Source organism: Phalacrocorax aristotelis, chromosome 2 (assembly GCF_949628215.1).
Source record: "Phalacrocorax aristotelis chromosome 2, bGulAri2.1, whole genome shotgun sequence".
Lineage (NCBI taxonomy): Eukaryota > Metazoa > Chordata > Aves > Suliformes > Phalacrocoracidae > Phalacrocorax > Phalacrocorax aristotelis.
The window spans coordinates 146,525,046-146,549,845 of record NC_134277.1 but is presented as its reverse complement, the minus strand read 5'-3'; the positions used below and the strand labels follow the sequence as shown (position 1 = coordinate 146,549,845).

The 24,800-nt window shown below is 43.5% G+C and overlaps 1 protein-coding gene across 2 annotated transcripts in view; it reads left to right on the top strand.

Moving 5' to 3' along the window:
- Nucleotides 1-2,621: 2,621 nt before the first annotated feature.
- LRP12 (LDL receptor related protein 12) overlaps nt 2,622-24,800 on the top strand; it is a 54,954-nt gene continuing 32,775 nt past the window's right edge. For both annotated transcript variants that reach the window (XM_075085591.1, XM_075085590.1), the window contains exon 1: nt 2,622-2,974. In XM_075085591.1, coding sequence (XP_074941692.1) covers nt 2,896-2,974 — 79 coding nt within the window. In that variant the 5' untranslated portion in view covers nt 2,622-2,895. The remainder of the gene's footprint in view (nt 2,975-24,800) is intronic.

Below are 24,800 nucleotides of genomic sequence, written 5' to 3'. Positions count from 1 at the left end.
CGAGCAGATTGACACTCCTGTCCAATTTGTTGTCCCCTGCAAATCACATGTTTATTTGTTTACCTAGCAATGTTAGGTAAACATAATGATAATGTTGATCTATCCCTATGGCAGAGAGTTTAACAGGTTCCGGTAAGGACCTGCAGCCAGCACAGACAGCTGTAATTACTGTAGGAGGGTTAGAAGTCCCTGTGTGTTCATAGGATCTGTGTGGTGTGTGTTCATAAGAGCTGTAAATGTCTCTCTCAGTGGCTACAGACGAGACTTTCTGAGCATCCTTCCAGTGCCCCACTGTTAATAACAAACAAAAAGAAGAATGGGATACACTGAGTGGAAAATAGGACACCTGAGTTTCACTGAAGAAGTTGGTTAGACTTGCAAGTAGAAAAAAAGCAAAAAAGTTGTTGGCTAAGAAGTTGTGAATGCTTTACTTATTTGTATAAAGCTATAAATAAAGGCTGTGTTTTCTTCTCCCTTAAAGTGTTAAGTTTGCATGCTTACTCATGGCTTCTGAGAGGTGGACTGTCACATCCCCCTTAGGTTCAAACTGTGACTGGACAAATTTACTGAAGATTAATCCACTGAGGATTATTAAACTCAATGATATCATCTATAGTACAGGAGATGGTGTTCCTGAGCCACAAATTCTCAGAGAGTTGGAGAGCATTCGTGCTTGTCTGGTTTACCTTCCTTCTTTGGTGACCATTATTAACGCTGCATCTTTATCTGATGCTCACCCTTAAATAAATCTCTCCTCCCTCCCAAAAAGACATCCCCCCAACATACTTCTCTTCTTTCCCAAATAGATGGGGATTGGGAAATAAATGTGGGAGAAATCAGAGAACAACAAATGAAAGGAAACAGCCTCAAGTTGCACCAGGGAAGGTTTAGATTGGATATTAGGAAAAATTTCTTCACTGAAAGGGTTGCCAGGCATTGGAACAGGCTGCCCAAGGAAGTGGTTGAGATACCATCCCTGGAGGTATTTAAAACATGTGGAGATGTGGCACTTAGGGATATGGTTTAGTGGTGGACTTGGCAGTGTTAGGTTCATGGTTGGACTTGATGATCCCCATAGCAATCATCATTCGTGGAGCAAGAACCCTGGTCTGATACAACACATCTGTTCTCATGGTGTAGCTTGTTGTGGTTTAACCCCAGCCAGCAACTAAGCCCCACACAGCCACTCCCTCCCTCCCTCGCAGTGGGATGGGGGAGAGAATCAGAGGAGTAAAAGTAAGGAAACTTGAGAGTTGAGTTAAAGACAGCATAATAGGTAAAGCAAAAGCTGCGCCCACAAGCAAAGCAAAACAAGGAATTCATTCACCACTTCCCATGGGCACGCAGGTGTTCAGCCATCTCCAGGAAAGCAGGGCTCCATCGCATGTAACATTTACTTGGGAAGACAAACACCATCACTCCAAACATTCCCCCCTTCCTTCTTCTTCTCCCCAATTTTATATGCTGAGCATGACGATATACAGTATGGGATATGCCTTTGGTCATTTGGGGTCAGCTGTACCAGCTGTGTTCCCTCCCAGCTTCTTGGGCACCTGGCAGAGCACGGGGAGCTGAAAAAGTCCTTGGCTAATGTAAGCATTACTTAGCAACAACTAAAGCATCTCCACATTATCAACACTGCTTTTTGCACAAATCCAAAACACAGCCTCATACAAGCTACCATGAAATTTAACTCTATCCCAGCTGAAACCAGGACAAGCTAGAAAACCCTACCAATGTAATTTAACTTTTGTTTTTTTCTCAGGAATGGTAATATTTTGTTTTACCAAGTAGATCAGTTGATGTAGAACAGCGGCAATAAACACTTCTCACAGGCACTGCAAAATTCAAGCTAAATATAGAAGTTGTGTTGTGAATCCTACTTCCTTTTGACACTCGGTCGAACAACTGAGCGCAATAGATAACTGTGCAGCAGGGAAATAGTGTCATTGAAGGGTGAAAGATGGGCTATTGCAGTTGAACGGAACGTGTCACAAGGAATTTCTGTGAGGTCCGTAATTTTGGGCGCTATGCATCTACAGCAGTTTTTCTTTTTGCTTGAACTCTAGTTTTTCGGTCTCGCTGGTGAAATGCACATCTGGCGCTCAGGAACGCAGCGGCCGCCAGTTGCCGGGGTGTCTCTGCACCTTACAGATGGGGTTTGATTTCACACACGGAGTTTTCCTCGGGGCAGAAAGCCGGGACACCCGAACACGCCTGTGGTTATTTTGCGCGCAACCCGGACTGCCGGCTGCCCTGCCGCCGTACTGACGGAAGGCTCAGCCTCCCTCCCCGCTGTGGCCCCTTCCCCGCCTCGGGTCGGCGACCGGGCGGCGCGGCGCGGGCGGGCGACGGGGCCCAGCCCGGGGGGACGCGGCCTCGGTGACGGGGGCCGGCGGCGGCGGCTGCCGGGACGAGACGGGACGGGCGGAGCGCTGCCAAGGGCGGGCCGAAACCTGCCGGCGGCGGCCGAGGCGGCCGCCGAGGTGGACAGGAGGAGCTCGGCGGCGGGGCGGTGCCGGCCGGGCCCTCCCCCGCAGTCTGGGGGCTGCTCCGCCCCGCCCCGCTCCGCCCGCCCGGCCCGCGGCTGCCGGGAGCGCCTCCATGCGCTCGGGCCGCCAGTGCGCAGCCGCGGCGGAGCCCAGCCGGGGAGGAGGAAGCGGCGCGGCGCGAGGGGAAGGAGGCCGAGGCCGGCGGAGGTGGCGGCGGCTCATGGCTCGGCGGGCGGGCGGGCGGACGAGGCGCGGGTGTGCGGGCCGCTAGCGCTCCCCGAGGCGGCGGCTCCGGTGGGCGAGGGGGTGAGGCGTGGCCGGCCCCTCTTGCGGCGGCGGCTCCGTATCGGGGGCGCGGCGGCGGCAGGTCCGGCTCCTCGTCGCCTCCCTGCGGGCTGGTGTTATGGCCCCTTGGGGGAGCGCAGAAGGCTCCCCGGCTTGGAGGTCAGCGCAGCTCCTGCTCCTCGTCGTCTCCTGCTGCGGTAGGTACCGGGGGGGGGGCGACGACGACCGTCCGTCTCCAGCTCCCGGGCCGGAGGCGGCCGCCCGCCGCGGGGGAGGGGGAACAAAGCGGCCTTTCTCCCGGCCGGCCTCCGGCGGCGCGACGGCCCGGGGTCCCTCGGCCCGCCCCGGGCCCTGCCGCCTCCCGGGACCGCCGCCGCCTTCCCCGCGGCGGCCCCGCTGGCGTCCCCGTACCGCCCCGTCCTCAGCCCCGTCCCCCGCTCCGAGCTCGGCTGCTGCAGGGCTCGCCCCGGGCCCCTTCGCATCTGTGGGGGCGGGCGGAAATCTCCTCAGGGAAGTCCTTAAAACTGAGGCTGGGATTCGGCCCAGCTGCCCCCGGCTTTCTCTCCCTCAGACTACGTACGTTGCCGGGAACTCCGGAGTTGGCACGGGGCCGCGCAAACAAACCAACCCCAGATCCTCTGAGTCACGAATAATCGCTGTCTGTGGATACTGGGGATGCCTGGGAGATGTTCCACGTCCGGCCGGGCCGGGCCGGCCGCGGCCTGGTGTCGGGGTCAGGATGAGCCCCTCCGGGGGTCGGTGGGGCGGCCGCTGCCGCCTGTCGAGGTCGTGACACATCGCACAGGCCTTGAAGCCCTTCCAGGGACCTTCGTTTCGGCTCAGCCCGTTTTCAGTTCGTACCTGAACAGCGTTTACTGTTATAAACCCATCTTGAAACAGAACTCCCAGTGAAAAATACTTGTGTAAATGTGTTAGGGAATGTACTTGCGTTGGCTCTTACAGCGCGTGAGTGGCCCAGTAACACACAATAGATCAAAACCCAGACTCTTTTGACAATGAGAGTCATTGCCTGTTTTCTCACGGAGTTGTGTTTGTTTTACAAACTCAAGAGTAGGTTGTGTCCGTGGGCCCCGATGTGGGAAGCAGCCTTTGGCACAGAGTTGGGCGCGTGCCTTGCGCTGAGGAGGACAGCAACAGGGGCCCTGATTTAGCAGTTTCTTAAGTAGGTGCCTTTGCTTTAAACACGAGATTGAGCATATGAAATATTTCAGGTTTGTCTGTGCAGAAGGCTTTGTCTAGCCCTTGCCTGTGCTGCAAAGATCAGTGCAAACACTTAAGTGTAGATGTACCATGAAAGTTTGTAATTTTCATATCTATGTGGGTGTAAGTAAGGTAGACCTCTTCAAGCAGAACTACAGTTATGCCAGGACCTGCAACTGAATAACAACACTGGTGTAAGTTAGTTTTTGAGGGGGCCTGCTTGCATGAACTAAGTGACCGATCTTTTAAATGTGCACAGAGTCAAGGGAAACAGTTTTAATATCTACATAGGCTGTTAAAAATCTGATGCGTCGAAAGCTAAAGTGAAAGCACAAGTAGAAAGGAGTTGGCTTATGGTAGAGCAGGAACTGGTAGGGAAAAATCTCGTCTGGATATATCAAGCAGTCCTTATATTTGTATACTTAACATACTTGAGAAATTTAACATTCGTGCAAAGGTTTTTAACAAACTCCATATTTGTTTATTAGACTTGTGGCAGAATTGAAGTAAAAAGTAAAAATTTCAGTTGTGATATACACCATTAGCCTGACTTCAATGGATAGATTCAGATTTTGATACTGCAGCTTAAGCAGTATTCTCAGCATTTCCGCTACAGAAATTTAAACCACAAGCACAATCTTTAGTTAGAGAAAAAAACAACCAAATAAAATTCTTGCCACATAACATTTTTCATAGATGTTTAATCAAGCTTCCCAAAGTTCAGCTAAGAATGAAGGGTCCATAACTTTCTTTTGCCTTGCTGAGAAACACATTGCCGTCCATTATTGCCACTGCTAGGAAGGAGAAGCTGCTTCCAATTTCGATCAGTGTGCTGCCTCATCCTCATGAGGGGTTAGTTTCTCCTAACAGTTTTTGTTACAGATGCCTGAAGTTCTGACCAGTTTCACTGCTCGAGGGAAAAGAACTTTGTCCTCCCCGGGCAAGAGCATCCAAAATGAAAGCAAGCATTCGCTGTGTAGCATAGCCCTATCTCAAGCTGTCATTTTGATTTCTCCTATTTGTTTCTTTTGGGAGACGGAAGTGGGGGTGGAAACTGTTCCCTATTGAAGCATTTCACCTTCCTGTACAACTGCATTTAGCTCTTCTAAACGAATCTAATATTGGCATAAATTTGATCAAGGCACTGCTGACAGCAGAGCTCTGCACTGTGATGTTGATCCTGAGCAGAGACATGTAGGTATCATTACGTTACTGCGTGTTAAGGCTTTGAATACAGTAGGCAGTGCTGGAGGTAAGTGCACGCTTGCAAAAGCACCAGTGCATCACTTTGGTTGCCTTCCATTATGCAGTTGCACAGCTGTAATATCTAGAATTTTCCACTAATTAAAATACTAAATTCACCAAGGTTGGTATGTGGGCATTGAGCTCTCCAGAGAACGTTTCTCTGTTTCCCTGTAGTTAGTGAATTTTTCAAACCGTCCTTCTGATGATGACTATAATTATAAAAATTTGAGAAGGAGGAATACTGATGAGTGAAATATTGGAATAGCACCGACTAACGAGAATTATAGCTTGGTGAGGTGTTGGGCAATGGCGTTTGCTTTTAATACGTCTGGCCTTTCAGTTGGCTTGAGAGTTTTATATCTAACAAATAACTGATTGTATGTCTGTCTATATAATCCTGGCATGGGTGTTACTGGGACAAATCTGAAGACAGTTCTGCATATCTGAAAGGCTCTAACAATTCTCTGAGTTCAAAACAGAACCATATGTGGTGCAAAGTAGTTTCTTTAGGGGAAAAATGTCATTTAAGAAACTGGTCCTTTTCTTGAGGCAGTGCTTTTCAAACCAAAGTTGATTGATCGACTGGAAATCAAATTAATTTTATTTATTTTCTTGTTAAAACATAAGCTTAGAGAACTGAATTCCGAACATTACCATTTTGCTTTATTTGTGTTTAACCCTTGGCAGGATAATGGATTATATCTTACTGGTACTGTGATGCAGCATTTTTAGGACCAGTTTGGGAGGGATTGGTGTTCCAGAGCAGAGGCTGAGTTATGAAAAATCTCTGAGGTGGAACAGTGCAAAAGCTAGGACATGGCTTCCTTTGGAACAGAGTCCAGAAGTGTGGGTACTTGGCTTCTTCAGATTCCTGAAAAGTCAGTTTTTTGATAGTCTTAACTCTACTTGTCAACCCAAATACGTTCCTTTGAATTTCTGTCCCACTGAACAGAAGCCTACTGAGAACTTTTCTAGTGTTCTGTAGAGTTGGTAGTGGTCAGTGCAGCAGGTAAATTTCCCTGTTGCTGGCTTCGCCAGATATAATGAGTATCAAAGGAAAATATTTACAGTAGTAGGACAGCAAAACTAAAACAGTTCAAAGGTAGAAGTGGAGGCAGATAGAGGTCAGTCTTAATTCTCCTTTTCTTCAGGATGGGTTTGGCTTTAATAAGTACTTCCTGAAGGACCAATTACTGAGAAACATTAGCAGAGGTCAGAAAATTATTATTTCCAAAAATTGTGGTTGAAACAATGTTATATGTTACTACTGAGGCTGCAATGCCACTGCCATTTCTCTGGCCCATTAAAGAAATACATATTACACTTACATAAGCTTTTAAACACTTAGTTTTAGGTTAGAACCATTCCAGGTTTCGGTGGTACAAATGTTGCTTGAGATTACAATGAGACTATATCTATAATTCATTGTTCATTTGGCTTTAAGACAAGACAGATAAAAATGTCATAGAAGCTCATTGGTCAGGACCCAAATTTTACTTATATGTCAGCTTGCTAATGATGGTATGAGGAAGAATAAATAATTCCTCGGGTTCGTTCACCTTATTTGAAAGAATAGCCTGAATCATGTAAGCAAATAGTCTGCCAGCCAGTTTATTTAATTTTCTAAAGAAGTTGAACTATAAAGCCAGAACAGACTGTCCTAAAGGAGTGGCTTGGCTTAATAAATTATTGTACCTTAAACTCTTGAATGTCACTCTTTAGTGATACTTTTGTGATATACCGAACAGATATATTTTGCGAAGCTGTAAATTATATTATTGGCAAAACTGCTATGTTTAATTTGTTAGAATGGTTTTGTAGTCCTTGAAGTGAGAATGTCCTAATTTTAATGCCATAGAAACTTATATTGCCTAATAAGTTGATCATATGTCAAGTTGTGCAAGTACGTACATATTCAACTGGCTGTTCGGAGCCACAGTTAGGTCCGTAGTCAAAGTATCTATGAGATCATGTAGACAATATTTAAAGCAGTGCTCATTCAAGGGGAGAAGGAAAAACCCACACCCTAGACAACCTTGTAGCAAAAAGAGTGTGAAAATTTAATGTAAGGTAGTTGGTGCGATTGTTATGCACTGAATGAGGACATCCTCAGCCAGAGGAAGAGCAGAGAGGTACTTGTAACCGGAATCAGAACAGAAGCCACCTGACACCATTCCTGTCACCAGAGCAAAGCATATAATTAGCACGGCTTTTTTGGCTGCTTCTGTCATTGCTACAAGAGGAAGAGCTCTGCTGCGTTAGTGTTGCAAGGGCCCTACAGGTGGATCTGTTTGACTACTTTAGTCACTCCTATTTTAGTACCAAATAGATGTAAACTGTATGGGTATTATTTTCAACTAAGCCCTAAATATATTGTTTTGTATTTGTCCTGGCTAAAACATGCAGTTATGATCAGTCTTTGGTTCATTAACAGATCTCAGATTTTTAAACTTAGTATCTTTGGTATGTTAAGTATGTCCTTCCACGCATCATTTATCTTTTACCGTATGCCTCAGTTTCCAAAGCTGTAGACGTTATTTTCATACTTTTTATGTATAAATCACCAAGTTCCTTAATTATTTTTTTTAAATTCATGAGTACTGTTTGTACTGTATAAATAGTGTGGTTTTGCTTTCCTAGATATCTCTTTGTTTTCCAGTTTTAGTGTTCCATTTATATGGTCCCAGATAGTTGATGATGAAGTTAAATACTGGAACAGCTGAAATACCTAGCTAGGCATTAATTGAAAGAGTGTGATTTGCCGACAACCTGGGATTTTTTTTGGCTTGTATGCTTTTCAGAATGACTAGCTGTAACATTTTGCAGTACTGATTATTACTGAGGTGTCAGTGGGTCGGCAAGATTCAGCCTACTTAGCTTACATGGTTGTAAGAAAACACTGGGTACTGATGCATTTGGTACTATGGAAGTTGGTTGTAGATCCGAGCTCCTGTGTTTATCCTCTCACTAGAAGTAAATGCTCCAAGTGGTTTATAGCAGGCTATATGATACCATACTCTGAAGAACTGTGTAGTTCTGAGTACCTTTTGTTTTATTTTGCTTTCTACACTTGATTTTTTTGCTGCAGTTGTTACTTTACTAATGCTTTATTACATGAAGGTTTACAGTTGCACGGAAATATATAGTATTGCTTCTTGTAAGTATCGAAGTTTAAACCACTAAATTTATCACAATTGAAAGTATTTGCACTGGTCTGTCAAAAGCATGATTCTAAGTTGTGGCTTTGACTTGCTTCTCTGAACAGGTGCTTTAAATTTGGATATAACTTTTGATACATTGTTAATGTGTTAATGATGTCTTTTTAGCAAGGCAAGAATATTTAGTAGCTATCTACTAGATTTTTATTCGTGCTGTTCTATTTGACACTCTGAATTTTAGGTTATGAGGGAACGCCTGTAAAACTTTCTCATCTGTTTTGCGAGGAACAACTTTCTAGAACTATTCAGGAGAAAAACAAGTTTAGAGTATTTTTTCCCACTGACTTATTTGTTACTAGATCAAAAGTTAGTTGGCAAGCAAGAGTAAGCTTCTTACTTCTCCCCGATTTAATAAAGCTTACAAGTAGACCATATCTCTTTTTTTTTGGGGGGTGGGGGGTAGGAACTCACACAGGAACATTTGGTTTAGTAGCTTGAGTTATCGTAGGACGGTCTCTCTCTTCATCTAAGCATCTTGTGACTTATCAGTACTTTCCCAGATACCTTTAATGGGTTGCGGAATTTTTTGATGTGCAAGAAAGCTGAACTTGCTCACTCAGATAGTGAACTACAAACTTTCAGCAAAGCAACGGAAGTGAACTAGTTGTATTTCTCTGTAAGTGGAAAGTACACTTGAACTATATATTAGGATGTGAACTGCATGCCCATCTGATGTGTGTCTGTAATTCATGACTACACTTAACCTCTGAGGTGCTTTCTCTGCTAAGTGGAAGCCCCTAGGATCAACTCTGAGTAACCAGAGAAGACTCTTTAGGTCAGTTGCAGCCAGAAAACACTAGAGTGATCCTCAAAGAAGCAGTGTGAGCACACTTTGGCACTTGATGGAAGTGTAAAATGAAGTTGCTTGTGTTTAAAAGTTAGGAAAAAAATTACTCTGCCAAAGACTGCTGTAACTTGGTTTTATTACTCCAGTTTTATATGAACCTCCTGGGAGACGTAGATAGGTCCCTCTGAAAGTACAGATTGTGAGAACAGCACTTTCATGGAAAAAAAAAAGATTGTTTTTCCTCTAATTTATCCAGTGTTACTAGTAATAAGTTTATTCTAGTCGATGATGTCTCTTAAAAATCTAGTGATCTTACTCACTTAAGGAACTGCTCCTTTAGAAAGAACTCTTTAGTAACTGAAGGTGAGCACTTCAGAACAGAAAATGGAAGTCCTGTTGATGCATCTTGTGTAGGGAAGGCATGTGCTTACACTTACGTGTGCTGGCTTCTGGATTTTCATAAAACTTTGGTTAGTGCCTTTTTCTCCTGTGCTTTGCAAAGTGTATGTATTAGAACACAGTGAATTAGTATACCCTGATAGAAGGAAAACACCCTATGAAGTTGTATTTTGAGTATCTCAAGTAAAAGAAAGTAAAAGTTTCAGTTAGGGGTATCGTAGTAGTTGGGACTGAGATGGATAATGAGTAGGTCACATGCAGTAAACAAATGTATATATGTTCCTCTTATCACAAGTTTTAAGTGGAGTCTTTAACCCTCCCCTCCTTTTTTCCTGCACATAGAGCTAAACAGAGTCCTTTCCAAAGAAATAATGATTCTAGAGACCTAATTAACGTGCTGTTTTATTCATAATATTCTTGTATTTACTTCAGTCTGCTCTTCATACTACTAAGCAATTACATTTTTCCATTTGCTCTGTTCTAAAGAAGTGCTCAGAGAGTGCATAGAGGTTTAACTCAAAATGCATGTCTAAACCGTATGGAAATATTTGTAGCTGGACTTGGGAGAGTATGTATATTTTTCTTTTCTTCAAGAGTCGATAATTTTTTAAAAGTATGAAGACAGAACACTTCTCCTTTCCAAGATGTAAACATCATTTTAAATATTCTGAAGGAGATGCCTATTGGTGCCTGTCAGAAAAATGAATGATAAAATCGTCAGTCACGTGTCTCTTGATTACAGCGACATGCAGCTGGAAGTACTGTTTGGGATGGATTTGGGTAGTTGTGTACTTTGTAGAAATGGCTTCCCTCATCAGAGCACCTCCCATTGTTCATGTTTACTATCCAAAGGTGCTGAAACAGCAACCAGTTTCATGGCTAACATTCAGCTAGTGCCTGTGGTTAGAGATATTCATGAAGACTGGAGAGCTGGGATGGCAAGGGAGGGAAAGACTGGGGTGTCTTGGGAAGGCACCTTAGCGGCTAAGGGTGGTAGAACTGTTCCTCAGTGTGGAAGAGGAAGCCAAGCTGTGAGAACAGCTGTTGTTTAAGGGGCTGTACAAGTGGAAGGGAGGAAAGGAAACAGCCCTTTTATTTTAAGGAGTGTTATGGCGGCTGAGCATCTAGTCAGTCTAAGAGGTTACTCTTAAGATTTATCAGCAAGCAAGAAAAGGGGTTTGAGTGCAGGAGGAGCTCAGGAATCACATGAGGCCTCACTCTCAGGCCTGCCATGTATTCTCAGGGAAACATTAGATTCTTCTGTTTTTACAACGAACACCGATTTTTGAGCATTTTGTAACTCGGCGTATGGCTTTTGTCAATGTTCTGAAACATCCTTTTTTGTGACTCTGATGTGTGTTCTCCTTTTTGGCTGATGCTGGCATTTGGCAATTGTGTGCTCTGTAGCAGCTTTACTGCTGGATGTGCCTGGGAGCTGTGTGTTTCTAGAGTCCAGTTACTACTGACCTCCCTGTTGCTGCTGATCCAGCTAATGCTGTTTCCAGTGGCTGCTGCCTGGGTCTTGTCTAGCTTGTCTTGCTCCAGTCCCTGGTTTCAAGTTACCTGTTGTCTGTCATCTGTGTGCACTGTAACAAAGCTTCAGTGGTATCACAGTTCTAATGTAAATGGCAATCCAGTATACCAAAGCTAAGTGATAATGCTTTTGTTCAGTTCACAATACCAGCTTTCTGTTTTTCTTCATCCGTTGTGAAAATCTGGGGCAGTACTGCCTGTACAGCCCTTTTGCCTTTACACTCTAGGTGAATAAGGCTTGGGAGAAAGACTATACCTTTATCCTCTTGCCTTCTTGAGGAACACAGTCCACTTTCCCCACTGCTTGTATGTAGTGCCTTTGGGGTCCATGAGGAATTTTGCTGGAGACCCTGTGTTCTAAATGTGCAGGTTAGGAGAAGCAGCAGTGCTGTCAACTGTCCTTTGCAATGACATCTCCTGGGGATGACTCCCTTGCAAGTCAAATCTGCCTGGAGGGAAAAGTTAAGGTCGTGGTTGGGAAGTCGAGAGATCCCCCTTTGCACTCCTAGCTAAGAGAAAGCTCTAGTAGTACTCGATAGTGACTTTTTGGAATGAGTATCATGAAATATTCAGCTGTATGTCTGTCTTAAAATGTTAATTAAAAGCATGGAGGTCAGGAAGATGTATGTGGGAATCAAGTGAGTAAGTCTATGTTTGAATCTCTTTCACCAGTTTTCTGGAACTCTCCCTAGTTTGTGGCTTTACAGAGGAGGTGGATCTGAACTCTAGATAGCTGTTTAGAGCATTGGACATGAAGGCATTCAGCATAAAATGCAATAGCATTCAGAAATGATTAATGACCAAAATAAGGCTGCATTTAAATTTTTAATCTGAGACCCTGCTTGCTGGCCATACTGCACATGTGGGAGCCAATAAAGTGGTCAAAGAACATAATTTGAAATAAGCGTGCACAGTTTCTCAGGCATGTGTGTGTTACACAATTGGGTGTGATCAGTAAAATGATCATATCAAACAGTAAGTTTTTTTACAAGGGAGATCAGTTACTCTGGTGGGAGGGAGGTCTGAACTAACTTTAAACTTGTGAGTTGTTGAACATATTTTATAAGTTATTGCTATGAACATAAGGACCGTGGCATCAGATTCTTATTAAGCAACTCTTTCATGCCTGTACTGAAATACTGTGTACTTTGATGTATTTTTAATTTATTTAGACGTGTAATCAGAGTTTGTTTTGCAGTTTATGGGGTTCCAGTGTTCTGGGTCTGCTTTTCTCCCTGTATCTGAAAGTCTGCTATTAAACTGGAAGGACAGTTGACAACGGACACAGTAGTGGTAATGGGAAGACCTGCGGCTGAGTACATGTTGACGAGGAAAAGGAGGGCTTCCGAAGCCGGGGAACCCGCAGGTGTGCAGAGAGACCCTGTGGGAGCTGGCAGATCCTGCAGGTGGGGCTGATGCGGCGGGAGCATGGCCTGGAGCAACTGCGGGAGGCTTAAACAGCCCCGAGGGAGCGCGAGTGACCAGGAGCACAGAGACCAGGACAGAAAGCCAGGGTGTGGCGCAGCAGTTCGTGCAGGCAGTTTGCACAGGCAGGGCCCTGCCACTTCAAGCACAAGCTGCGTCCCACTTAGAAGGAGCTGAGTGCAGTAGGCGCCATGGTATCCACCTAGCAAAGAGCTGTGCCCTGAGCATCCCTCGTGGCCCCTCCAGTGACAAGAACTGATGCAGCCACCCAGACAGAGCCTTCGAGGCAACATGCAGCTGCCCAGGTCCCGGGTCGCAGGGTGCGCCTGAGTTTCAGGTCAGTATCTGATGACAGCAGTGAGCTGCTCAGCCTGGTGACAGAGCTTCAGGAGGAGGTGTCTAGGCTGAGGAGTATCAGGGAGTGAGAGAAGATCGACTGGTGGAATAGTACTCCTCTATCCCTCTCTGAGGGACCTGCAGCAACCAACCACAGCACAAGAGACAAAGAACCCAGTACCCCCTTGCCACCAGATAGAAGGAGGTAACCCATAAGATGGGGGAGAATGGAAGCAGATTACTGCTCAGGGCGGCAGGCGAATCCACTCTCAGCCTGCCTCACCTTCCGTGGTCCCAGTACACAATAGGTATGAGGCCCTGGAATTGGAAAGGCAGACAACTGATGATGGGGATGAAGGTATGAAGGTTCTTCTGGGATGGAGCGGTCATCTAGGCAGCCCACCCCCCACATCACAACCACTGATGTCAAGAAAAAAAGAAGGGTAGGTGTCATGCCTTCTGAGGGGAATGGAGGGTCCGATATGCCAATCGGACCCAACCCACAGGGAAGTCTGCTGCCTCCCTGGGGCCAGGGTAAGAGATGTCGCTGGGACACTCCCTAGTTTGGTAAGCTCCTCAGACTGTTACCTGCTATTGGTTCTCCATGTCGGCAGAGAGGAGGTAGCAAGGAGAAGCCCAAAGGCTGTCAAAAGGGATTTCAGAGCCTTGGGGTGGATGGCTGAAAGATCAGGTGCTCAGGTAGTATTTTCCTTGATCCTCTCAGTATCAGGGAAGAATACTGAATGAGGCAGGCAGGTCCAGCTGCTCAACATGTGTCTCCGACGCTGGTGTCATCAGCGGAATTTCAGCTTTTTCGGTCATGGGGTAGTATGCTCAACACCAGGTCTGCTGACATCTAATGGCATTCAGTTTTCTCAGAAGGGGAAAAGGGTTTTTGCTCAGGAGCTAGCAGGGCTGACTGACAGAGTTTTAAACTAGATTGGAAGGGGGAAGGGGGTGGTACCAAGCTAGTCAGCAATGGGCAACAGGTAGACGTGCCAAAGTTGAAGGAGCTGTGCGCTAGTGAGACTCTTCAGACTGCTGCATGTGGCTACGGGCACAAGGAGCTGTGTTTGAAGTGTTTCTACACAAATGCGTGCAGCATGAGGAACAAGAAAGAGGAGCTGGATGCCTTGGCCCAGTCCCAGAGATAAGACATCATTGGCGTAAGTGAAACCTGGTGGGACAGAGTCCTGTGACTGATGTGCCACAATGGATGGTAACAAGCTCTTTAGGAGGGATAGACAGGGCAGGCGAGGAAGGGGAGTGGCATTGTGTGTAGTGGAGGAGCTGGAATGCATGGAGCTTGCAGTTGGCAATTGCACAGTTGAGAGCTTCTTAGTAAGGATTAAGGGACAGACGAAATAAAGCAAATGTTGTTGTGGGAGTCTACTATAGGTCACCCAGCCAGGAGGTTGGCACCAATGAACGAAGGGTTACCTCTAAGTCATCCGCCCTTGTCCTTAGGGGGGACTTCAACTTTCCAGATGTCAGCTGGGAATACCACATGGCTGGGACAAACAGGGCCAGAAGGTTCCTAAACCATCTAATGACAGCTTCTTGGTACAGGTACTAAGGGAACTGCCCAGGAAAGGTGCTTTCCTTGACTTGTTGCTTCCTAACAGAGGGGCCTTGTGGGTAAAGTGGAGATGGGGGGTCACCTTGGCCACAGTGACCATGAAACAGTCAAGTTTAAAATTTATATTGGCAGGAGAAAAGCTGCCAGCAAGACCTCAACTCCGGATATGAGGAGAGCAGACTTTAGGTTGATCAGGGAACTGCTTAGTAAGGTACCCCGGGAAAAAGCTTTTGAAGGTGCTGGGGTCCATCAGTGCTGGTCGCTTTGTAAGTACCGCCTCCTGAAAGTACAGGAGCAAGCAATCCCAAAGTGTAGCAAGTCATGCAGGTGAGGCAAAAGGCCAGCTTAGCTGACCAGGCATGATATTCTTGAAATAAAGAGAAAAAAGAAAGTACATGGCCAGTGGAAGCAAGGTCAGGTGACATGGGAGGACTATAGGGATGCTGTAAGCCACTGCAGGGAGGGAATATGTGTGGCCAAAGCTCAATTAGAGTTGAAGCTGACCAGTACTGTGAGGGACAATAAAAAGAGCTTTTTAAAATACGGTAATGGCAAAAGGCAGGCCAGAAATAACATTGGCCCATTGCTTGATGAGAATAGTCACCTCACAAGCAGGGACAAAGGCAAGGCAGAGATGTTTAATGCTTTCTTTGCCTCGGTCTTCAACACCAATGATGGGCTCAGGGACCCTGAGAACCCTGGGCTAGAGAACAGTGACTGCGGGAATGATAAACTCCTAATAAACCCTGAGCTTGTGCAGGACTTGCTGTTCCAGCTGGATCCCTATAAGTCGAGGGGGCTGCTGAGATTCATCCAAAGGTACTTAAAGAGCTGGCTGATGTCATAGCAAGACCTCTCTATGATTTTTTTCAGTGCTCTTGGGAATCTGGAGAGGTCCCAGTTGCCTGGGGCTGGCAAACGTTGTCCCAGTCTTCAAGAAGGGCAACATGGATGACCGCGATAACTATAGGCTTGTCAGTCTCACTTCTGTGCTTGGCAAAATTACGGAGAAGATTATTCTGGGAGTTATTGAAGAACACCTGAAAGACAGCATAGTCATTGGTCCCAGGCAGCATGGATGCAAGAGGGGAAAGTCCTGCCTAACAAATTTGATTTCCTTGTATGGCAAGATTACCTACCTGGTTGACCAAGGGAAGCCAGTCGATGTGATCTTTTTGGATTTCAATACAGCTTTCAATACTGTCTCACAGCATCCTCCTGGACAAAACGTCCAGCACACAGCTGGATAAACACGTAGTGCAATGAGTGAGCAGTTGGCTGATGGGTCGGGCTGAAAGGGTCATAGTAAATGGGGTTACATCAGGCTGGTGGCCAGTCACTAGTGGGGTTCCACAGGGATCCATCTTAGGGCCATTACTCTTTAATGCCTTCATAAATGACTTGGATGCAGGACTTGAAGGAATACTAATTAAGTTGCTGACAACACAAAATTGCGAGGCGCTGTTGACACTCTCGAGGGCAGAGAGGCCCTGCAGAGGGATCTAGACATATGAGAGAGCTGGGCAATCACCAACCGTATGAAGTTTAACAAGGGCAAGTGACGGATTTTGCACCTGGGGCACAGCAACCCTGGATATACATACAGGCTGGGGAATGAGAGGCTGGAGAACCTGGGGATTCTGGTCACCAGCAAGTTGAACAGGAGCCAGCAGTGTGCCCTGGCAGCCAGGAGGGACAACCGTGTCCTGGGGTGCATCAAGCACTACATTGCAGCCGGTTGAGGGAGGGGATTGTCCCGCTCTGCGCTGGTGCAGCCTCACCTTGAGCACTGTGTGCGGTTTTGGGCACCACAGTACATTAAGGTTATAAATCTACTAGAGAGTGTCCAGAGAAGGGCCATGAAGTTGGTGAAGGGTTTAGAGGAGAAGCCATATGAGGAGCAGCAAAAGTCACTTGTTTTGTTTGGCCTGGGGAAGAGGAGGCTGAGGGCAGCCCTCATCGCAGTCTGCAGCTTCCTCACAAGGGGAGGAGGAGGGGCAAGGCACTGATCTCTTCTCTCTGGTGACCAGTGATAGGACCTGAGGGAATGGCAGGAAGATGTGCCAGGGGAGGGTTAGGTTGGATATTAAGAAAAGATTCTTCACCCAGAGGGTAGTGGAGCACTGGAACAGGCTCCCCAGGGAGGCAGTCATGGCGCCAAGCCTGACACTATTCAAGAAGCACTTGGACAATGCCCTCAGAGATAGGGTGTGAATTTCGGGGTTGACCTGTGCAGGGACAGGAGTTGGACTTGATGATCCTTTTGGGTCCCTTCCAACTCAGGACATTTTGTGATTCTATGATTCTATAACATATTCTTAAATGAGCAATATATTTCATTATATAAAAGCAGATAAATAGAAATTTGAACATGTAGGCATTATGTCTGACATTGATCTTGTTCTTGTCACCATACTATGTCACACTTTTTGCTATTTTAAAATTTAGTGCCTCCCTTTAAAAAGGGTGTAGGAGCAAGTGCTGAATTTTGTTAGCAGATTGGCTTTTAATAGAGTGGAATGTCTGCTTGTATATGTAATTTCTTACCCTTTATTTTACAGCTGAATTAGTGCATTGAAGCCTAATTTATCCGTTTTCCTCTTCAAGCTACATTCCTTAAAAAGGAAACCCATAGCTATTTGAGCCTTAGAACGTTTCTGTAGCAGTATAGAGTGAAGCGTCCCCTGTTGTAGCATGGTCATGATTATTTAAAGAAAGATTATCCAAGGACTGTATTGTTCCGTTAAACTTCGCAGGAGATAGTATTTGTGTAGGGCAGGCTATGAACTTCTGTCGTTAATCCACTGCGTTGTTTCCTAAGCCAAGACTAACTTGCTCTGGGCTTAAGTTTGTCTCCTGTTAGTTTTGCTGACCGTTGCCATAGCCCACTCTTAATGAAGTTAGTCATTGACTTCATCCATCATTCTGTGTCAGCAGACGTTGGCAAAGTCAAGGTAGATCTTTGGTTTTGCAGTGTGTGTATGATTTTGTGTAAGTACTACTAAGTCCTGTGGTTGCTTTGAATATGTATATACATATTTGGAAGGGGAAGGGTGTGGAATTTTAATCCAAAGTCAGCCTTGACTTTGCTCTGCTGCTTTAATCAGTTTGATTTTACTGATGCCAGCAGTAAAATTTAAAGTCAAGTCAAAATTAACTGCTTTTAAAATTGTAGTAAAATTGTTACCTGCACTTTGATTATAAGCAATGAAATTAACTTTAGACCTTAGGAATTTTCAGTGGCGTGTTTATTAATTCAAAATTATCTTTATAAAACACTACATTTGAAAGCTTTACCCATCCAGGATTATTTTAGGCCATTTAGCTCTGTTGTAGGTGGTCTACATTGGAAACCTATACAGTTTGTTTTGCTTTGAGAAGAGAGAGGCCAACAGAAGTGTCATGTGTACCATCACTTTTAGCCACAGCAAATCTAATAGCTACCTTCTGGGAACTGAACTGGCTAAAATACTTAGCGAATACACAGATCTCTTGAAAAGAAGATCTCTTCATGCCCCAACACTGGTAGTGACTGAATCCATGTAAAAGTTTTCATGTAATGTCAATACCAAGCCTCTGAGCAGATCCTTCCACTGAAAGTAAACAATCAAGTGGATAACAATCAGTGGTGAAGTATAAACAGTGTAAGAACTTGCAAGTATTCTGTCTTTGTAGTGTTTGTTTTATACAAATAAACCTTATTCATTTTTGCCATCTGTATCAGCTTGAAAGTACTTACCAATTTTAGAAATTGGTGTATGTATATACTATCAATAAAAGATGAGGAATGGAAAACTCGGATACTATGAAATAGTCCAGACTTCCTTTATACTTCTTTCCCAGAACGGTACCTCTTGTAATGATATCCTCTTCCTTTTTTGAATAGCAAACACACAGCGAAACCAATGCCCTTAAACTGTGGCTGATTATTATTCATTAGGCAGAGTTGCCAGTAAGGAGTTGTAAGGGATGTAATCTGCTTTCATCAATGCACAAGTGTAACAATGCTTTTCATGCAAATTGAAAGGAAGCTACATCCAAAAGAATACAACTGCCTGTCAAGTTTGGTAAATGGTACTAACGTAAAATACTGGTATCTTTTTCACATAGCTATTTTTCCAAAGCGTTCTTCATCCCTTTCTTCAGAAAATCATTTTGTTTCATTCATACAGTGGTTGAATCTGAGCGCTCTTTCTTTCCCTAGTTGGCTGTTATTTTATACACTGCATCTCTTTATAGAAGAACACTCGTGTATCAAGCGGTGACTTGCTGGTACTGAGCTTTCTTCTTAAAAATAGGCCTTATTCCAAAAGAATACTATAAACCTAACTCGCATTTAAATTCACTGTGCTTTACTAATGTGACATGCTTGGAAACAAACCTTCAGTGAATATTTTTCTTTTTAAAATATTATTTGTGTAGTTTCGTAAAAGCTTTTTATTATCTGATATTTGAGTATTGAGATAGACTAATAACCCCTCACACTGACGGTATTCCTGTAAAATATTGTTTGCAGGGTAGAAGCTGAAGCTCAGAAAATAAATAGCTGTTCCATGGTTGTGCATGAATGGAGTTTGTTACTCCACATTTCTAGTCCTATGCTGATTTTGTGCGTGAGTGTGAAGTGGGGAGTGTTGGTTTGCCTTAACTTGAGGCAGAGTCAGCGTGGGGAAAAGCAGACTTATTAAAGGGACGAGAGGCAACAGGAGTGTGATTTACTGATCTGAACTGCTCTTCGGAGAAGTATCAATTCTCGGTATAGGCAGGCTAGTCGGTCCCTCAGAGGGAAGATAAAGGTCCTAAAGCATTTAAATGCAAACAGCCTCCTTTGGGGAAGGATGTGGTTGTTGAGTTTTCATTGTGGAACTGGAATTAGGCTACTTTGAGAGCAGCGTGTCTGTTCTACTTTATTTAAAACTCCAACTCCTATCCTTGTCTGTTTTTACAAATGTGACTACCGACTAATGTGCCTCAGCCCCAAAATGCCAAACCTTTTCTGCACATAAGAAACACAGTGCATTGCGTATTTTAGCTCTTGTTTCTTAAGCAAATGGTTGCACACGGCTTTAAAATGTTTGGTGATGATCATCTGCTGCCACTTAGAGAGCTCCTTCAGACCAGCTAGCTTTTATTGGAAGCAGACAGAACATTTTTTTTCTCAAGGATTACTGTATTCTATGTGGAATCTCCTACATTAAGTAACAAGAAGTTTTGCAATGAAGCTTTTATGTTGGAATACAAGTAGACATGTATAATTTTTTCAGGAAATTCCTATTAACTGGATTTTTGGGACTGTTACTTTGGACTACTTTTACCACATTTGGCGGAAGAGTATTTGGAAGTTGTGGGGAATGTGCAGATGTGCACAACTGTTCTTATGCTGTGTGATCTGCGGGAAACTAGGCTCAAGTTGATATTCGGATCACCAGATAACAGTGAATTTGTTCAAACTAAACAGCTGAAGTGGCTTTTGGAGTATCGGGTTGTGAACTGGGTGGACAAAGGGGTGGGCAGTAACTATGTAACTTGACCTTCAGTCATCTGGTGTTATCTGAATGATTTTTGGCAGGGATTTCCTCAGAGGAAGAGTCGAAACATGTTTTGCCATAGTATCCCATATATTTAATAAGATTTTCCTGCACTCCAGTTTCCTAAAAAAAAGTTAGTTGCTAAAACCCTTCTCAGGAAGGAAGTTAATGACTCGTAAATGTGTACTGAGAATGTTTCTTGGTCAAGCAAGCAATAGATGAGAAGAAGATATAGAAGAGCTTGTGTCAAGGCAAAAATGGAGATAAGATGTGCTAGGTGTAGGGATAGCATACTGGAAGGTAATTATAAATATGAATGTCAGGGTAAATAATGATACGGATTTTGGAAATACCTGTTAGATCACATTCTCTTCTCCAAGGTGCTCATTCCTCTCATTATGTTTAAGCCTCTCTTCCTATTTCTGCTTTTGTCGCAGGAACTCTGTCTCAGAGAAAGCATCTCTGTGTGTGTATGCGTGCTCACTTGTGGCTACCTGATACTCCCTCCATGGGGTAGCTGGTGGCTTGGTAAGGTTTTCAGTGTACTCCAACGTACTTGCAGTGTGAGCTGCTCTGTGTGTTCTTGGTGAACATCCCAAGACCTGGAGGAGCTGAGAGTGCATCTGTGTGTGAACCCTCTTTCCTAGTTATGCCGGTGGGACTGGCATGTGGGTGAGCCTGAGGACTGGGCTATTGGAAATCAGCAGCCTCACACCAGCTGTATTGAAGCTGAGCAGGATGGTACAGTTCTAAGTATGGTTGTGTTTGGGTGAAAAAAGGCAGCCTATTTCTTTGTCAGTCATCTCTGTAGGGCATTTTTATTAAGATGGTAACATTAGATGGAAGCGAATAGGCCAATTCACACCTCTCTAAATGTGCCTATTTCAACTAACTCCTTGGAAGTCTAATTGCTCTTTTGAATTGCTGTGAATTTACCACTAAAACACGAAGGTTCAGAGTCCAATGAGACACCAAGTTTGGGATTATTTGACCCTGAGGTAAGCAAATAAAGCATATTTTATGAGTTTTATAGATATTTCCAATTTCTTGCAAAGCACTCTAATTGAAATGATTGTGCCACGTGGGGCAGGAGTGTCTGTGCATGTTTGAGAAAGAAAGCAGGATGCAGTTCAAATGCCATGTTACGAAAAAGAATGAGATAAAGCTAAAGGATGCAGGACTTCTGCATGCTTAGAGCTACTGTAATGTAATAAAACTTGGGATTTTATGACCGTACAATGTGAGACTTTTTCTTACTGGCTCTATTGTGAGCAGGCACAGAAAGTGCACTTAGGGTCATACAAATGGCCTTTATTCTATGTTATGGCATCTACAAGTCATTGTGATCTTTTGATTTTCTGTAACAAATACCCACTGCCTTGGCCCCCGCCTCGGAAAAAGGCAAAACCAGAATCCATATAGTAAATTAGCTGTGTGTCTCCTTTAACACATTTAAAGTTTTCTGTTGGTAATTTGTGTGTGTCAGGGATGTAGTTTGACAGGAGGGAAATGATATGTTTAAGTGTTTGTTCTGCCCTCTTTGACTAATGTTAGGTATGCTATGGCTGTCTTGTAAGTGTGCTGTACTCTGCTGAATTGCAGCTGCCTCAACTGGCCGTCAGGTCAAATGTTTATTCAACTGTACACGTTTCTTTGCTTCATTTTGCAATTGTGGAGTCATAGTACTATCCAACACTCTTGTTTCTAGTTCCTGATAGTAGAAGATAGTGTTTCTTTTCTAACTACTGGCAATCTCCGTGGCAAGAGTTTCCAGTACTCTGCAGTACTATGCAGTGTGAAAAGAAGCATTTTGGCTGTCAGTTGTGCACTTCTTTTCATCACATATAAAGGTGATCTTATCTGTCTTTATATTGCAATTACTGTTTTACAACTGTTTTCACACAGCTCTCCTGTCTCTTTACCTACATCCAGCACAATTAATGTAATTCAGGCTTACCCAAATGCTTCCTGAATTTTCCACTACTGGAAGGGGGGAAGCCTTTACCTTTGGTGTTCAGAATTTTGAACTTTGTTCTGAGTTATTTGGGGGAGAGAGGGAAGGAGGAGTGTTAGCACAGGATAGCTATAAGTCAAAGTTCCGTTTCACTTGGGTTTACTAGCCTGTTGTTCTGCCAGTTGTTCTTTAGTACTAATAGCTTTATCACTTCTTAACATTACTCAAGATTATCCATTCTTTCCTTTGTGTTTCCCACCACCTGGGTAGATCTGTCCATGGGAAACACAAAGCCATCATACTTGCTTTCTTCAAACCCTCTTGGCTCTGCTGTGGTTCCTATGAAGCACTGCCATCTGATTATGTTTTGGTACCTGGCAGGCTGGGACTTCCATTTGTTTTATACATTGTGCTTTTTTTATTGTCCTTTCCTTTACCTGAAAAAAAAGTAACGTATACAGTTTTCACAAAACAGTGAGCTCTGTGGAGCAAGTTTTTTTCGTGTTTGTACAGTTTCTGACACAATAATGCTATAATAATATGCTTATTTGTGCTGTTATGAAAAAATGCACTCTTACTCTGTTTTACAGATATTGTGAGCCAAGTAAAGATGACTAGACTTTTTGCAAATTTGTATTTAAGACATTGCATAGTGTCTGAAGCATAAGGTGTTAAATTCTTTCACAGGTGTACTCATGCTAATGTGCGAGGTACAGCATCAGCATCATTCTTGCAGGATAAGAATCACAGGATTAATATCAGATAACATGCAAGGGGAAAAAAGAAAAGATCTGCTTTCCAAAGAGAGGGAAAGAAATACTACTTTGGATGTCAGAGATTTACACCTATTTCTCTGTTGTTTTTTAATTATATGGACGACTGCTAGACTTTTTCAAATACCCGTGGGGCTTCCTGAAGGTTCCTACTTTAGAATCAAAGAACTGAATCAATGCAGTAGCTGTAGCAGAGTTTTCTTGAAGTATATGCAGGTCTTCCATAAAACACTGGAGAGAAAATAACTTTTACTGGATTATAAATTTTAGTGGTTATTTCTCTTATTTGTTTGCTTTGATGAAATTAATTGTTTGAACAAAAGAATGTAGAAGTAGCAAGACTGTCATGCACACAGTTCTCACATGGGTGCTGAGCATATTCGTACAAGCATGTCTGCACACATGTTTGTACCAGGAGTATGCCTGGGCTATTTTAAGATCTGATTCTTAATTTTAAAAAGTTATTAATCTGAGTAAAATAAATTTCATATCTTGCAGGCAATCTATATTCTCTTAAGGTCTGTCTTTTTTGAATAGATGCGATTCATGGCGCGTTTTGAGGAATGCAGTATGTTGTGACTGGCAAGTTATAGCAAGTTCATCTCTTCTTCTGAAGTCCTGAGGATATTTAGTAAACAGCATAGTTTAGGCAAGTCTTAAATTCGGGTAGCTAATTAATAGCCTTTGCTATCACAGTGATCAAGATTTTGAAGCTAACAAATAACAGTAGAGAAAGAGCTGTGTGGATTGAATGTCTTTTTAACAATGAGAATGGAAGCATCTACCATGTTGTGGTTCCCTTGAAACTCAGTGACATCTCCACTTCTGTCTGCTGTAACTAGAGCAGATAATATTATTCAAAGTAAATAATTAAATTAATTTTGCGTGTGGGTGTTTGCTTGAGATTAACAAAAAGCTTTGTTTTACAGATGTTGAAGGCACAGGCAAGAAGTGCATTGCCTTAGGAGTTCTTCCCTCCTTTGGCTGTGCTTTTTACTGTGCTGTTTCAGTCCATATGAATGGTGATGTGCCGAGTTACGCTGTGCAAGGTTATTTCTACACTTTAATTAGTTCAGTGAAGCATTAATAAGGAGCAAAGCATCTGTCCTATATTATTGGAAGATAGCTGGGCAGACTGCGTGACATTTTGTGTAAGTTCAGTTTCAGTCTGAATAAGTGCTAGGGGTCTAAAAACTTCAGTTGCCAGACTTTGCATAAACAAGCCTGCAGAAGTATTTGCAAGGTCTGTGGTTTCTGTGAACTTTTGTGTAAATTAAAGAAAACAAGCTTTCTTGGGAACTCTGCAGTTCTTTTTAATTCTATCAGAAAGAAACCAAAACGCATTAAAGAGTAGAAAAGGTTGTCAAAATCAAAGTTTTATTTCTAGTAATAAGTAGTGAGGAGGGAAGAAAACACAGTTTTATCTTTCAAATGAGGATGTTTTTCCTAGCTGCAATAAACATGCTGTGCTTTTATGATTTGTATATTTGATGTATGTGCAAAATGTGTATGTAAATATACTGCTGCTTTACCACCCTTTCCCGTAAATGGCTTGCATTCTATTCACTTATGTCATTACAGTGAATGCAGCTGGGATGCTTTGCAGTTAATTCTAATTTATCGTTGTTACCTTCATGAAGGCAGAGTTGAACCTCAGCAGGTACATACTCTTGACTCCAGAATTCCCTTATATGCTCAGGCCAATGTTCCAGAAAGAATCTAGTAAATCTGGAAATTATGATTATTCTCAATCCCCTGCTTTTGCTCAGGACTGAAGTATGAAACTCTCTCCTTGAAGACTTAAATAGATTTTGTAATTTTATTTTATGAATCCAGTGAGCTTTCTGGATTTTGAAACTGTTATTCTCTGGATGTATTTTAGGTGATGATTTTTTTTTCTTCTGTTTGAGTTGTTGCTCACATGAGGTGTAGGCTCCATAATAAATATACAGCAGTGGAGCAGTGTTTTCCTCCTTTTCAAAGATCCTCGTGATTGTTCCCCACCCCCCAATATCAAGTACTCCT